General features: G+C 41.0%; 1 protein-coding gene across 2 annotated transcripts in view; it reads right to left on the bottom strand.

The window, feature by feature from the left end:
• FLT3LG (fms related receptor tyrosine kinase 3 ligand) overlaps positions 1 to 16,176 on the bottom strand; it is a 330,147-nt gene that overhangs the window by 65,906 nt on the left and 248,065 nt on the right. For both annotated transcript variants that reach the window (XM_089689005.1, XM_089689006.1), the window contains 2 exons: positions 11,901 to 12,011; positions 1,349 to 1,402 (listed from right to left, as the gene is read on the bottom strand). In XM_089689005.1, the coding sequence (XP_089545131.1) occupies positions 1,349 to 1,402; positions 11,901 to 12,011 (165 nt within the window). The remainder of the gene's footprint in view (positions 1 to 1,348; positions 1,403 to 11,900; positions 12,012 to 16,176) is intronic.

Genomic DNA, 16,176 nt, shown 5'->3' with positions numbered 1-16,176 from the left:
ACACACAATGTCCACAAAAGAAACAGCCACACTCCAGTGAATCTAAAGCTAGCCATAGATGGATCTTTTTTTTTTTTTTTTTATTTCTGCTCAGCCATCTGACTGATCAAAAAAAAAATCTGAACAGATTCCCCCATCCGCACATTTGAGGTGAATAGCGGAATCCTCTACCGCTGCACTGAACTTCTGTTTTCTAACAGCGAGACTGATCCACTGTCAGAATACACTGATCAAACAAAACATTTCTAACATTCCTGTTTATGAGAAGTCGATCTCATGACTTTGCCCTCTGTGATGAGTTACACTTGTGATAGACTTACAGTAATATTAAAGGTTCAGGTTTTTTTTTCTTAAATAACAAGCATGTCATACTTACCTGCTCTGTGAAATGGTTTTGTACAGAGAGGCCCTGATCCTCTTCTTTCTTGGGTCCCCCACCTACACTCCTGGCTGCTACGCCTTGACCAGTGTCCCCCCATAGCAAGCCGCTTGCTATGGAGACACTGTTGCATGCTTGCTCCTGAGGCTTGCTCAATATGACCATAAGACACATATAGCTATGGTTTGGCCCCACCCCCCACTCTCTCCTTATTGGCTCACTGGCTGTGACTGACAGCAGTGGGAGCAAATGGCTTCCACTGCTGTCTCAGCCAATGAGGAGAGAGAGACACGGGACAGCTGAGGCTCCTGTGCACATCGCTGGATAGAGAGGGGGCTCAGGTGAGTATTGGGGGGGCTGTGAGGGGAGCAGCACACAGAAGGTTTTTTTACCTTCATGCAGAGAATGCATGAAGGTGAAAAAACTTTCAGCCTTTACAACCACTTTAATCATAAAGCTTTCTACAATTTAGCCCATCGCAAATGAAAAATATCAAAGAGGGCTTACTGTAGAAATCCCACAAGAAGGTGCACCACTCAAAGCTCTGCTCAACCTCTCCCCAGGTACTCCTTGTGTAACAGGTGTTGTTTCCCTCTGTCTGTCCTGTTCAGCAAAGTTTGCAAAAGTGGAATCAGATTCGCAGTCTATAAAATTATCCCATAGTGTTTATTCCAGGTAGCTGGTTTCCACAGACACAGTCCCTGTATTAGGCCAGGCCCCTCTGAAAGGTTTCTCCTTGATTGGGCTCAATCGCAGAGGACCTCTACAGTTAAGCCTTATTGGGGTGAAATGCATCAGAATGCATGGCCTAAACGTGTGTGTCAGTGGATTCCAGCTACCTGGATTAAATACTGTGGTATGATTTTATAGACTGCGGCTCTGTTTCCACTTTTTTGCAATCAAAGAAGGCTTGTTGGCTGGAGTGGATAGGGTCACCTGATGAGTTTCGATCTCACCGCAAAGATTTACCTGTTCTAGGTTAGACACCACTGGGACTTCATAATCATCAAACATGACATCTTTCTGAAAAATACAGAAATAGAATATTTATACCATTCTGATAGGTCTATTGATCAGTCCATACATACGTGAATCAATTCATGTTTACACATTCCTGTTTTACATTCCCATTCCTGCTGCAAGATACCTAAAGTAGTTCTAAACTCTAAACATGTTTTACTTTTATGCATTCTCTTCCATAATGTAAAAACCTTCCACTGCCCATTCCCCCATCCTAACACTTACTTGAGTCTTGCGTCATTCCAGAGCTGTGCCTTGCTGGAGTTCTTCTCTCCCCTCTCCCTGTTCTCCCAGGCTGCACTGATCTCAGTGGGAACCATTGATTCCTGCTGCTGTCAATCAAATCCTGAGAGGAGGGAGCAGGGGACGTGGCTGAGCCTCACTGTGTGTGTCTATAGACACATAACAGAAAACAAACAAGTGAGCGCTAAGAACAAGCTGCTATTGCATAAAAAAGGCAACCAAATAACCTCCAATAACATAGAGTGATAACAGGTGCAGCGCTCAATATCCAACAGTAAAGTGCATGTTTAAAAGCTCATAATAAAACTCATAATAACATTCAAGATGAAATGTGCAAAAACTAAGGTGCTAATAAAACAAAGTGCTGATAAAGAGGAAATATCCAATCCTAATGTAAACAAGTCACAAACAATGTCCATAAATTGTGGCAATAGGTGCCACACTTTATGGACATTGTTTGTCACTTGTTTACATTAGGATTGGATATTTTCTCTTTATCAGCACTTTGTTTCATTAGCACCTTAGTTTTTGCACATTTCATCTAAATGTTATTATGAGTTTTATTATGAGCTTTTAAACATGCACTTTACTGTTGGATATTGAGTGCTGCACCTGTTATCACTCTATGTCTATAAGTATAGAAACAAAAACGAAGTGAGCGCTTTCAGCATCAGCAGCTATGCACTACAGGTAACCAAATAAAACCTCAGTCAAATCAATAAATAAAGTGCAGCGCTATAAATAAGTATCAATAGGTAATAATGTCCATATAGGTAAACATTCATAAGGTGACAATTCGTGTGTAGAGTGCCCACTATGGCGGTACTTGTGCTTTTAAAGGTGGGGTAAGAATACGCACTCACCAAATGTGTAAAGATATTACGCATATAAATCAATCATCCGAGGTCCCCCTTTAAGGAAGCAGGTTAAGCCAGGTATAGAGATATCCTCCCTCTGGATGGGTGGTACTTCAGGGTGATATATGGATTCAGTAACCAGAGGTGCCCTTTAAGGGATGAGTGGGTGTAGCAACCTGTGTAGCAGGAACTCCCTCCTCTTTGCAATATGATGGATCTGGATGCAGGGGTGGGCTCTGGGGAATCAATGACTCCACAGGGGAGACATAAATAAGATGCCCATAGTGTAGTATTTAAAAGCTTTAATACGTTTTTAATACAATAAACACTTTATTAAAGCTTTTAAATACTACACTATGGGCATCTTCTTTATGTCTCCCTTGTGGAGTCATTGATTCCCCAGAGCCCACCCCTGCATCCAGATCCATCATATTGCACAGAGGAGGGAGTTCCTGCTTACATAGGTAATATCTTTACGCATCTGGTGAGTGTGTATTCTTACCCCACCTTTAAAAGCACAAGCACTGAAATACCGCCATAATGGGCACTCTACACAAGGATTGTCATCTTATGAATGTTTACCTATATGTACATTATTACCTATTGTTACTTATTTATAGCGCTGCACTTTTATTTATTGACTCTATGTATATAGACACACACAGCCCAGCTCAGGAGTGCACCCGCATACATACCCCCAGCAAGAAGCTTGCTATGGGTCACTCGGAGAAGAGGAGGAGCGGAAACGCTGGTGGAGGACACCAGAAGAGAAAGAATGGGGCTGCTCTGTGTAATACCATTGCACAGAGCAGGTAAGTATAGCATCTTTTCTACTTTAGGAAAAAAAAAAGGTTTACAATCACTCCATTTACTTAGTTTATTTCCCTAATGGAAAATGCATTCTCAATATAACTTTAGAAAAGCAATTATTCTACAGGACCTCAGAATAGATGACCCTTTCCCATGCCTGGATATTTCCTGTTATGGCTCTGACCATAATTTTTTTGTACCGTTACGTTAAAGTGGAACTAAACTCTCTCAATCAACATAAAGCAGAACATCAGCCAAAAGGAGAAGTCCTGCTTTAAGGCCTTCTTCCCTGCTCCTCTTTAACTTTTTTTTTGGGAGGGGGAATGGACGGACACCTAGTTTTCTAGTTTTGACATGTACCTGCTCCCACTTCCACTTGGATCATCTAGTCAAAAACGACTAGGTGAGCACAGCCAGGGATCCTGGAACAGGTGAGTGTCTGTGTTTTAAAAGTTTTTGTGGATGCTGATTTTTAATTTTTCGTCCTTATGCAACTAGCCTTAGTAAAAAGATAGGATGGCATATTATAATTACTTGTTTAATTTTCTTTTTTTTCATTTCTTCAGTTGTTTCCCAGTTTCCGGCCTAGGATAAAATGCCTCCTGCCTGCATGACTGAGCTAAAGGTAGATGGATTCCAGGGACTAAATGCTACATAAATCATTTTCCCCTACTCAAGATTGCTGTGGCTAGAAATGCTAGGGAGTGTTTTCAGAGGGATCTCTCAACAAAAATAAAGCATGAAGACATGGATGTTGGGTGCTTGCAGCTAACTCATCATGTTTGTTCTTCAAATGCAACCATAATCCTAAAATTTTGATTTCCTTGTAAACATGAAATTGGATCTGATTTACAAAAGTATGTACAATGTAGCATCAATATTGTGTGAATGAGCAAAAGCTATGCTCAAAATATATATAATTTGTTCATGTGAGCGCCAACATTCACACAAAGGCTATAGTGAACATATGGAATTTATTAACAAGGGTAAGGATTTAATACTGATGCGCTGCCAAATAAATGATAAGCTGCTGCAAGCACCTAAATGTGTTCCCACATCAATAAAACTCCCCAAGAATAGTGCTGCACTGCCCTCTAGTAAACAAAAAACTGGCCGTGCCACTAAATCTAAATGGTATGTGAAATATATATAAAAAATAAACCAAAATCAAGTAGCAATAAACACCTGGCCAACCTATAATAAACACCCAGCTGAGCTGAAGAATAAGGTGTAAAAAACAATAAAAATAATAAAATATGTGAAACGTATATCAGAAATAAAACATGATACCAATAGCAGTAAACACCTGGCCGAGCTGTAATAAACACCTGGTTGACCTGAACCATCAAGTGTGAAAATCAACAAAACCAGTATTAAATGATTGTAAAACAAATGCCCGGCTGAGCAATCAGCCCCCCCAGTGGAATAAATACGTGATGAGTCAGGTAAATGTTCAACTGAGCTAGATATTCACAAGAAGTGCGTAAAGAAAAAAAGATGAGCATTTTTTTGTTTTTATTTACTATTGGCTTTATTTGTTTCACAGATTTATTCCATTACACGTTGGGTTTGATACTCAGGAGGGTTTTTATTTATTAGTGTATTTTGTGGCCCACTAGAGGACAGTGGAGCACTATTCTTGGGGAGGATTAACAAGGGTGCTTTGCTATGGAATGTACATTCCAGCAAGCCTTTGTGTGCCTAAAATAAAAATGTAATTTGTATCTACTACTACTTAGTAGGTCTAGAATGATGATCATACTGTATAGGAGAAAAAAAACACAGTAAAAACTGTACAGGAAGGGTATCATAATGTACATAAGCAAATCTTTGTGCTCAGAGGGTAGAGCACTAGATAGTGTACCAGACTCCATACACTGGTGCTGGGAATACAGATTCTGATGAGCAGTATTTATGCATACAGCCACAAAGCATACAGGGTTTTTATATGCCTTTTAGCTTGGTGCGTGCACTCTCTTTCATTGCTTAATGAGTCCATCATATTTTTTATTTATAGTGTACAACCATCATTTTTTTAAACCAGTTGCTGACTGCCCTACAGCCGTTTTACTGCTACAAGGTGGCCACTCTGTGCAGAATCATGTATACAGTATATGCATATCTCCCAACGGTCTTGGATTGGGCAGGACTTTCCTGCATTCTCACCTTTGTCCCACGGTCCCAGTGTGCAGGGGCTTTGCCTGCATTACTCTATTTTTTATATGCTAAAAGGAAGGAGTCTTCTGCGCTGCCACAAAAAATATAACTATACTAAAGCTGCAAGCACCAAAAGTGTTCCACCTCTCAAAAGACAAATCAAAATAATAAATGAATAGTGCTACACTGTAAATCTCAACCTAAGTACAGCCAATAAGTGAGGGTATAAATTAATAAATACATGACCCACCCACCTATAAATTAGAACATATACCAATTTAAACTATATAAAAAAACTATTTACCAAAGTGAATAATTAATAAAACACCCAAAAGGGCCTGATTCATAGACCTACATTTACAATATCCCACAAAATGAATAAAAGTGAATAATGAATAAACACCCAATGAGCCTGATTCATAGACCTACATTTACAATATCCCACAAAATGAATAAAAGTGAATAATGAATAAACACCCAAAAGAGCCTGATTCACAGACCTACATTTACAATATCACACAAAATGAACCAAAGTAAATAATAAACACCTGGCAGGACCTGATTCACAGACCTACATTTACAATATCACACTAAATGAGTAGGTACAGTGGATATAAAAAGTCTACACACCCCTGTTAAAATGTCAGGTTTCTGTGATGTAACACAATGAGACAAAGGTAAATAATTTCTACCTTTTAATGTAACTTATAAACTGTACAACTTAGTTGAACAACAAACTGAAATCTTTTAGTTGGAGAGAAGTAAAAATAAAAACTAAAATAATATGGTTGCATAAGTGAGCACACCCTTAAACTAATACTTTGTTGAAGCACCTTTTGATGTGATTCCAGCACTCAGTCTTTTTGGGTATGAGTCTATCAGCATGGCACGTCTTGACTTGGCAATATTTGCCCACTCTTCCTTGCAACAACACTCCAAATCTGTCAGATTGTGAGGGCATCTCCTATGCACAGCCCTCTTCAGATCACCCCACAGATTTTCCATCAGATTCAGGTCTGGGCTCTGGCTGGGCCATTCCAAAACTTTAATCTTCTTCTGGTGAAGTAATTCCTTTGTTGATTTGGATGTATGCTTTGGGTTGTTGTCATGTTGAAAGATGAAATTTCTCTTCATGTTCAGCTTTCTAGCAGAAGCCTGAAGGTTTTGTGCCAATATTGACTAATATTTGGAAGTGTTCATGATTCCCTCTACCTTGACTAAGGCCCCAGTTCCAGCTGAAGAAAAACAGCCCCAAAGCATGATGCTGCCACCACCAAAAGCAAGAGGCAACTAGGCTCTGTACAGAAATCCCTCTGAAAGACTGAAAGATGTAACCTTTCCACTGCAGGGATAGATGGCCAAATATCCAGTGCGGCTGGGCTCCATATATAGGGAACCCTCTAAAGCAGATGTCTAAGCTCCAGTGCATGGATAAGCAATCAATCCAGAGACTGTAAATCCTCGATAAAAGAGCTCAGAAACCTCCCATGATCCTGAGCTTTCAGGGCTCATGCAAGCTGCTCCACTGGTCCAAGGATTTGAAATCCCCGCTGCCTTCTCTGGGGATTTTAAATCATAAGGGCTAAACGCTCATACAGCATATCAAGCAGGGGTAAAAAAAGATGGCAGTGATCATCGCGGCACCAGAAATTACGTCAACATGCTTCAATCCGACACGTTATGTCATGTATCACGTGATAGTGATATCAGGACCTGCAGCAGTGTGAAGAGTGTGAAAACCTGGCACAGCCAGGGGTTGGCGGGCAAAGCCAGTGGGGCTTGCAGCAGCAATAAGAGTGAGCATGGAGCTGTCAACTCCAACCTGTGATGTCAAGGATGGGCGGGGCTGATATGTGTTTCAGGGGCCCTGCCCCTTTTGTCAAGCAAGGACTGCATAGATAAACAGCCAGTATTTATATATTGTACACATTATACCCCGCTGCGGGTGCACATGCAGTTGTTCCAATTGGTCCTGCCCCTTGTCACGGTTTTCCCGGTTGGCACTGTATAAATGCTGGCTGTTTCCCTATGAACAGGTTGTTTTTAAAAGGGGGCAGAGCACTTGAAATACATATCGGCCCCACCCATACCCGACATCACAGGTTGGACTTGAAAGTTGCACTCTCATTGCAGTCAAACTCCCACTTGCTTGTTTGCCAATCCCTGGCTGTGCTAGATATTCACACTGCTGTAGGGCCTGCTCAGCTGCAGTCATTTGTTATCCGTCTGATGCCGGCATTCTTGCCTCGGCTCCTGTATGCTGTTAATCAAGATTTTAGAATGCAAGTGTATGTTTAATTGGAGTCTTTGTGGTTTAACTAATTTCTGAACCTTGCACTCTGTCTCGTAAAGCATCCCTGAATCCTGCAGTCTGTATGAAACACACTCCTGAACCTTGCACTCTGTATGAAACGTATTCCTGAACCTTGCACTCTGTATGAAACGCACTCCTGAACCTTGCACTCTGTATGAAACACACTCCTGAACCTTGCACTCTGTATGAAACGCACTCCTGAATGCTGCACTCTGTATGAAACACACTCCTGAATGCTGCACTCTGTATGAAACGCACTCCTGAACCTTGCACTCTGTATGAAACGTACTCTTGAACCTTGCATTCTGTATGAAACGCACTCCTGAACCTTGCACTCTGTATGAAACGTACTCCTGAACCTTGCACTCTGTATGAAACGCACTCCTGAACCTTGCATTCTGTATGAAACGTACTCCTGAACCTTGTACTCTGTATGAAACGCACTCCTGAACCTTGTACTCTGTCTCATAAAGCATCCCTGAATCCTGCACTCTGTATGAAACGCATTCCTGAACCTTGCACTCTGTATGAAACGCACTCCTGAACCTTGCACTCTGTATAAAACGCGCTCCTGAATCCTGCACTCTGTATGAAACGCACTCCTGAACCTTGCACTCTGTATGAAACGCACTCCTGAATCCTGCACTCTGTATGAAACGCACTCCTGAATCCTGCACTCTGTATGAAATGCACTCCTGAACCTTGCACTCTGTATGAAACGCATTCCTGAACCTTGCACTCTGTATGAAACCCATTCCTGAATCCTGCACTCTGTATGAAACGCACTCCTGTACCTTGCACTCTGTATGAAACGCATTCCTGAATCCTACACTCTGTAAAAAACACATTCCTGAATCCTACACTCTGTAAAAAACACATTCCTGAATCCTACACTCTGTAAAAAACACATTCCTGAATCCTACACTCTGTAAAAAACACATTCCTGAATCCTGCACTCTGTAAAAAACACATTCCTGAATCCTGCACTCTGTACGTAACACATTCCTGAATCCTGCACTCTGTACGTAACGCATTCCTGAATCCTGCACTCTGTACGTAACGCATTCCTGAATCCTGCACTCTGTACGTAACGCATTCCTGAATCCTGCACTCTGTACGTAACGCATTCCTGAATCCTGCACTCTGTAAGAAACCCATTCCTGAATCCTGCACTCTGTATGTAACGTATTTCTGAATCCTGCATTCTTTATGAAACGCACTCCTGAATCCTGCACTCTGTGCATCAATCCATCAATCTTCTTGGGTACAACCAGCCTGTCTGATTTTTTTTTTTACATATCAACACTGCCAGTGGCTATAGCTGCTAGCAGCAATCATTGTGTTCTATTGGCCACTAAGGTTCACCCCCCTCATCCTCCGGGAACCCCACCCGCCAGCAGAACACAAAAGTGCTGCAGTAGGCATTCCCCCATCAACACTAACTATGTGGATGGGGAAATCAAGCGATTTTCTTTCCTTTCACCCATGGTGGAAGGAAAGAAAATCGAATCATCTATGGGCTGCTTTAGAGAACCATATTCATCCAGTAATGTTCCAGTATTATATAATATATCATTTCTGTTGGGGAAGGGGGACACAACACAGTTCAAAAAGTACACCAAACAAAAAGATAAAAACGTATTTAAATGACATGTATGTGAAAAAAAGATTACAAACTGGTCAGCCAGTCTTTTGCTTCATATACTACAACCATATCACACTGCACAGCCAGGCAGGTTATAAAGTGTAATGATAGGCATTATAGGCATCAAAGAGCTTTCAGCACTCCACGGGACAAGGTGTGTTTGCGCCTTAGCTGAAATGGCTTCCACTAAGGATCCATTCACATCATTTACATTGAGATGCACCAGGGAGCATTGGCCAGCGCAGATGTAAATTGCCTTGTTTATTATGGTGTCAGTTCACACAACTGCGTAATCAGATACATTTTCATTTACAAAATCTGTATCTATATCTTTAACTACAGCAATGTAATATAATTGTTTTACTTATATCTTCGGGATATACTGAAATAAATAAATATATATAAAATTCCTCAATCAGGAAAAACACAGCATTATTGACATTATATGGTACTGATAATCTTAGGAAATTAATCTATTAGGAAAATTACAAAGAAGATTCGAGGAGCCTGTGTGAATGAAAGACATATTCTCACATCAAAATTTTTATTAATGGACCCCTTAGTGTCAGAGTTAATTGTTCCAAAATGTTGTTTGCTTTTTCAGTGGTGCATCGAATGTTGATTTACTAAAACAGAATGGGATCAACAGAGCTAAAATCATTACAGTATGCTTGCATGAATGTGTGTAAGAACACACTCAGTGATTGCATGACAATTTTTACTTGTATGGTGGAATTTTAATACCGTATTCAAAACCTAGTACAGTAAGCCCCTACTTTCAAAAATGTGAACGTGAATTCGCATGTCAAATCATGGCAGTAGCTCAAGGGTCTGATGGACATTGTCATATGTGTGCACCCTCTGCCGCAGGTGTTTGTGCTGCTGTGCACTTTGCTATGCTATAGTGTACAGTAGTATAGTATTGATTTCAAGCCCAAGATGTCCGGAAGCAAACATAAAAGCAATGGTGATGTTGAGGGGACTGCCATAAAACACCAAGCAATAACCATGGAAACAGAAGTTAAAGTATTTGAGAGAGTGGACCGAGGCAAAAAGATGGTAGACATTGCTCGTTCTTATAACATGAATTATTCAACCATCGGACAAGATCAAGGTATATGTGAAATCTGCTGTACCATTGATGTCGACAATAATATAAAAAGTGATAGGGGTGATGGAGAAACTTCTCAGTGTGTGGATGCAGGACCAATATCAGCGTCAAGTGCCACTCTCAGTGCCCAATCCGCTTAATGCTGATCCAGGAAAAAGCTAAAGTCTGTATCAGGGGAGGACTGACCATTTGGAAACTCGGACACTGCCCGAGGGCCCGGGGTCAGTAGGGGGCTCCATGAGATGCCCCTGGTACCTTTTTCATAGACTTTTTTGAGTTTGGGCAAGGACACAGGGGCCCCATGATCCCCTACTGCCCGGGGCCCCATGAGTTGTCAGTCCGCCCCTGGTTTGTATGAAGACTTAAAGATGTAAAGAAGAAACACAGTAAAGAATGAGAAGGCATCTTTTAATGCCAGCCATGCCTGGTTTCATAGGTTCAAGGCTAGTGCCAACCTTCACAACATAAAAGTAAGTGACAAGGAAGCGAGTGTAGATACCGTAGCTGCCTGGGAATATACTGAAACACTTAAATAAATGATTGACGAAGGCACCTATTTATCAGAACAGGTTTTTAATGTAGATATGACAGGACTGGAATGGGATGTAGACCAAAGTTACATCACTGAGGAGGAAAAGTTGATACTAGGTTATAAAGCAGCAAAGGACAGGCTAACTCTGTTGTTTGGTGGCAATGCTTCCAGCTAACTCTCTTAGTTTATCATTCAGATACCCTAAGAACCCTTAAAAAAAATAGTCAAGAGCTCTCTTCCTGTTATGTGGAAGAGGAACTCCAAAGCTTGGGTTACACAGGGAATTTTCCAGGACTGTTTTTTCCACCACTTTATCCCTGAGATAGAGAAATATTACTTGGAGAAAGATGTCCCATTCAACATTCTTTTGCTGCTTGAAACCACTGGTGATAATACTTTTACTATGTATTATTACTGTTACAGGTACTTGTATAGCACTATCAATTTATGCAGCACTTTATCAGTCCCTAACCCTCATGTGGTGTACAATCTAATGTCCCTAACTTACATTTATATATACACATACTAGGGCCAGCTTAGACCGGATCCAATTAACCTACCAGCATGTCTTTGGAGTGTGGGAGGAAACCCACACAGGCACAGGGAGAACATGAAGACTCCAGGCAGGTGGTGCCGTGGTTGGGATTCAAACCAACGACCCCAGTACTGCCAGGCAGAAATGGTAACCATGTAGCTGCCCTACGTATAAACTATTTACTATGTATTTATTATTTATACTATGTATAAACACAGTCCTTAGAGTTGGATCCAGTCTTTTTTTTTCCAGAAAAGTAAAAAAGAACAGTTACATATCCAGTCATCCAGCACTCACCAATTTCTTCAGGACTATATCAAGGTTTCTTGTAGTACTTCCGTATTTAATTTCACAAGTAGGGGAAGGTTTTGCACAGGTCGCCAGCAACAGCACAAAATATAAAACCACCTAAAAACAACAACAAACAAAAGTTCAGTAAAAGTGATAAAAGGAACTGTCTAAAGCAGTGTTTCTCAACCGGGGTTCCGCTTCAAATCAACATTGTGGTGGGTGGATATCTGCCCAATGTTGTTTCCAGTGTTCTCAATGCACACTGACTACTGCTTACTGTCAGTGTGCATTGATACCAGATGCCTCCTCTGTAGTTCTGGCTCCTGTGAACTGAGAGGGAGGCACCATAAGCAGTGCAGAGAGCGGTAGCTGAAGGAGGAGGTGATATCCTATCTCAGTACTGAATGCAGACTACGGAGGGGGCGAGCACAGAGCTGGACCAGATGGATGGATCATATGGTGAGAGCATGTCTGTGTAGTAGCAGTAATGAGGACTGCAGAGTGGGAGCAGAGAACTGGAGCACATGGCTAGATTGGAAGTGTGATCCTGTCTCTATGGTAGCTGTGATGCACACTGTGGAGGTGTGGTTGCAGAGAAAAGGAGCACATGGCTGGATCGGGAGGTGAGATCCTGTGCATGGAAGGACTAAATGCAGGCTGCAGACGAGGGCAGAAGAGGACAGAAGGTGACATCCTGTATATGCCCATTGCTGGATCAGACTGAAAGTAGCAGGAGGTAAGATCATAATACCTTTATGATATGCCATAACTGTACATGAAGCTACTATGATCTCACCTCCTGCTACATTCATTCAGTCTGATTGAGCCATGTGCCCCTGCTCTCTGTTTCCCATCTCTGCAGTCTGCATTCAGCTGCTGCCATACACAGGATCTTGCCCCCTGCAACATTCAGCAATGAGCTCCTATTGTCAGCACCCCCCTTTGAGTTCATAGGAGCTGTAACTACACAGGAGGTATCAATGCACACTGACAGTACTCTGTCAGTGCGCATTGAAAACATCATTGGTATCATGCATATTTTTTCTGCACAGAAATATGCAACATAACCCAAAACTCACCCAACGCCAACATTGTGGTGTCAACAGGGCACATATTTTCCTTATGTTCTTGCAGAGACCTACATTGAAAAAACTCACGTCTCTCCACATGGTGTGAACAAGCCCCAACTATTTTATGCAAGTCAAATCTGCACCATTTTTTCATCAATTTCTATGCATACAGTATATGTTGTGAATGAGGCCCAGCTGTTCCTGCCTTATTTTTGAATTACAATATTTGGGAGTTTTGTTCAAGTTCAGTAAGGCCTCATTCACACCATACATTCATAAAAACTGATGGGAAAACATGCAGATTTTACTTGCATAGAATATTTTGGGCTTGTTCTTACCATGTGCAGAGACTTGTGTTTTTCTAACACAGGTGTCTGCAAAAAAAAAAAACAACAACTGATTTCTATGTGCCCTGTTCAGACTTCCATCTATGATCCAAGGGCTAAAGGTAAGGCCTTGTTCTCCAGATCAAATAGAGCTTCTATATTTTTGCAACTGAATAATATTAATGGTACATTACCCTGAAAAAGGGGTATGAATACTTGTTCAGGGCACTGTACCAATAATGTTCCTCAGTTGCAAAAATATACAAGCTCTTTTTGATCTGGAGAACAAGGCCTTACCTTAGCCCTTGGATCATAGTCGGAATGACAAAGCGCATCAGTACGTGACATCGGATGTAAACTGGAAGTTTTTTGAGCGGCCATTGTGGAAAAGGTTTTTCATACTGCTTGCCATTTCTATACATTCTGAGACACCTAGTCTTTCTTGTAAGGCAATTTTATTATTAAAGAAGCCATATCCCTATCATTGCCTACTACACTATTTTGGTTGTACTTTGCTACATGTTATGATGCCATTGATAAGTGGATGATATGTAGAGTGAGAGGAGCCCTCTTTTCTATGCGAGTGGACTTTATCGTCTGGTAAGGTGCATAAGATAGGAGGTTGCAGTCAGTGTGTTCACTAGCACTGAGAGTTTATGTTATGAGGGGAGAATGGACAGAGTGAAAGTACTGTTTTGAAGATATGACACTATATGCAATTCCTTCGGAGGTACATTTCCTATACGAAAATGGACGGATCTAGGAGCCCAAGCACGAAGGAAGGTGGATTTTGTGGAAGCTTTTTCACATTTGTGAGAGGGTAAGAGTAAAGATGACGGATGGTTAGAGGTGCACACACGGTGGAATGATTTTTGCACGTATTAGCACTATCTTTGTAAGTGCGTTTTGATGTGTTGGATATCATGCGTTGTAGATAATGCACTATATGTGATTTATATTTTTTTTCGAGGGTAATAATTGGAGAAAGAGGATTTTTATCACTTGTGGAGGATGAATATTCATTAAGAAGATATCAGCACTACTGGGTGTTTAACCGCTTCCATACCGGACATTTTTACCCCCATCCTGCCCAGGCCATTTTTCAGGTTTCAGCGCTCTCACACTTTGAATGACAATTGCACGGTCATACAACATTGTACCCAAACTAACATTTTAGCATTTTCTTCACACAACTACAGCTTTCTTTTGGTGGTATTTAATCACCACTGGGGTTTTTATTTTTTGCTAAATTAACAAACCAAACTGAAAATTTTGAAAAAAAAACACGTTTTTCTTTGTTTCTGTTATAAAAGTTTGCAAATAGATAATTTTTCTTCATAAATTTAGGCCAATATGTATTCTACTACATGTCTTTGGTGAAAATAACCCAAATTAGGATGTATTATTTAGTCTGTAGGAAAGTTATAGAGTTCACAAACTATGGTATATATCTGAATATTGATCAATCCTGAAGTACTGACGGCCAATCTAATTTCTTGAGGTCCAACAGATATCCCCCAAATGACCACTTTTTGCAAAGTAGACAGTCCAACATATTTCATAAGAGGCATGGCGAGTTTTTTGAAGTTGTAATTTTTTTGTCATAATTTTTCGTAAAATGAAAAAAATTAAAAGAAATATTTTCACATACTGTCACCAGTGCAGTACAGCGTCATCACATAACTGGCATGGCAGTGATCAGGGACACTGACTGGTGACAGTATGAAAAAAAAATTATATTTTTTTAAAAAAATGTTAGTTTTAATTTTTTATTAAATTGTTTTCTTTTTTTAAGATTTTTTTTTCATATTTCACTATGACCAAAGTAGTATAATGTTACCATAGTAACATTGTACTACTTTGGGGAAGTGATCAGTATTTTTTTTTTTTACACATAATTTGCTTATAGCAAAGAATTACTTTGCTATAAGCAAGCATTTACCTGAATGACATCGATTCATTCAGGGGGGTTTTTTGTACTTAGCTGTGAGTTGGCCACGGCTAATCACATGACACAGCTGGGCTGTGATTGGCCAACTTGTGCATGTGATCACTGTGACCATTCACAGCTAGACACACTAGTATACAATGGATGCCATGAAAGTAAGCCATCCATTGTATACAACTGTCATGTGACCTGCTGTGATTGGTCACAGCAGGTCACATGGTACTGGAAACGGGGCCGGTACACAGATCTGTCATCAGCCATGTCCGAGGTACAGTGACAGATCGTGCCGCAGAGCGACCCTGCAGGCAGGTGCACTGCGCATGCCTGAAAGGATGCCATATGGCATTCGCCCAGAGGGATGAGGTGTTTTGCCGGCCGCCATTGTGCTATTGGCCAGGCGGGAACTGGTTAAAATACAGAGACGCTGATTAAAAGTTGGACTGTGCATTTTGGGGAGGAGGTATTGTGGAATACTCATGTTCGTAGTCCCTGGAACAAACACTCAGGACCCAGGCATCTAAGATTTACTGGCAACCAAAAGGATGAGAAAGCCAAAAGATGTCCCCCCATTTCGAGAAGTGGGTACGCCCCAACACTGTGAAGAGGCCTTGATGCCAATTTTAGATGGTTTGGGCAGCCAAGTCTTTTGAAGGTATGCTCCTGTCTTACACTCAACATTGGAAGATTTAGAGGAATGAAACTTCAGGAATAGAATATCTACTGGTAGAAAGGGCAACTTTTCCTGAACACAAAAGTTCCAGCTGACGATGGACAGAAATCAAAGCCCAAACAGCAGTAATCTGACAGCCTGCCATAGACACAACTGCAGGTTTGCATGGAAAGGCCCACCAAGGCAAAGTTAGCCTTATGTAGAATTTTTAAACACAGGGTTATCTTCAATGAGGGCCATGAGGGTCACGTAAAAGATGAGATGGCTG

The sequence above is a fragment of the Staurois parvus genome, unplaced genomic scaffold, assembly GCF_062004578.1.
Source record: "Staurois parvus isolate SC_StPar_1 unplaced genomic scaffold, SC_StPar_1.0 ptg000465l, whole genome shotgun sequence".
Taxonomy (NCBI): domain Eukaryota; kingdom Metazoa; phylum Chordata; class Amphibia; order Anura; family Ranidae; genus Staurois; species Staurois parvus.
Note: the sequence above shows the minus strand (reverse complement) of the source record. Positions and strands in the feature narration are given on the sequence as shown.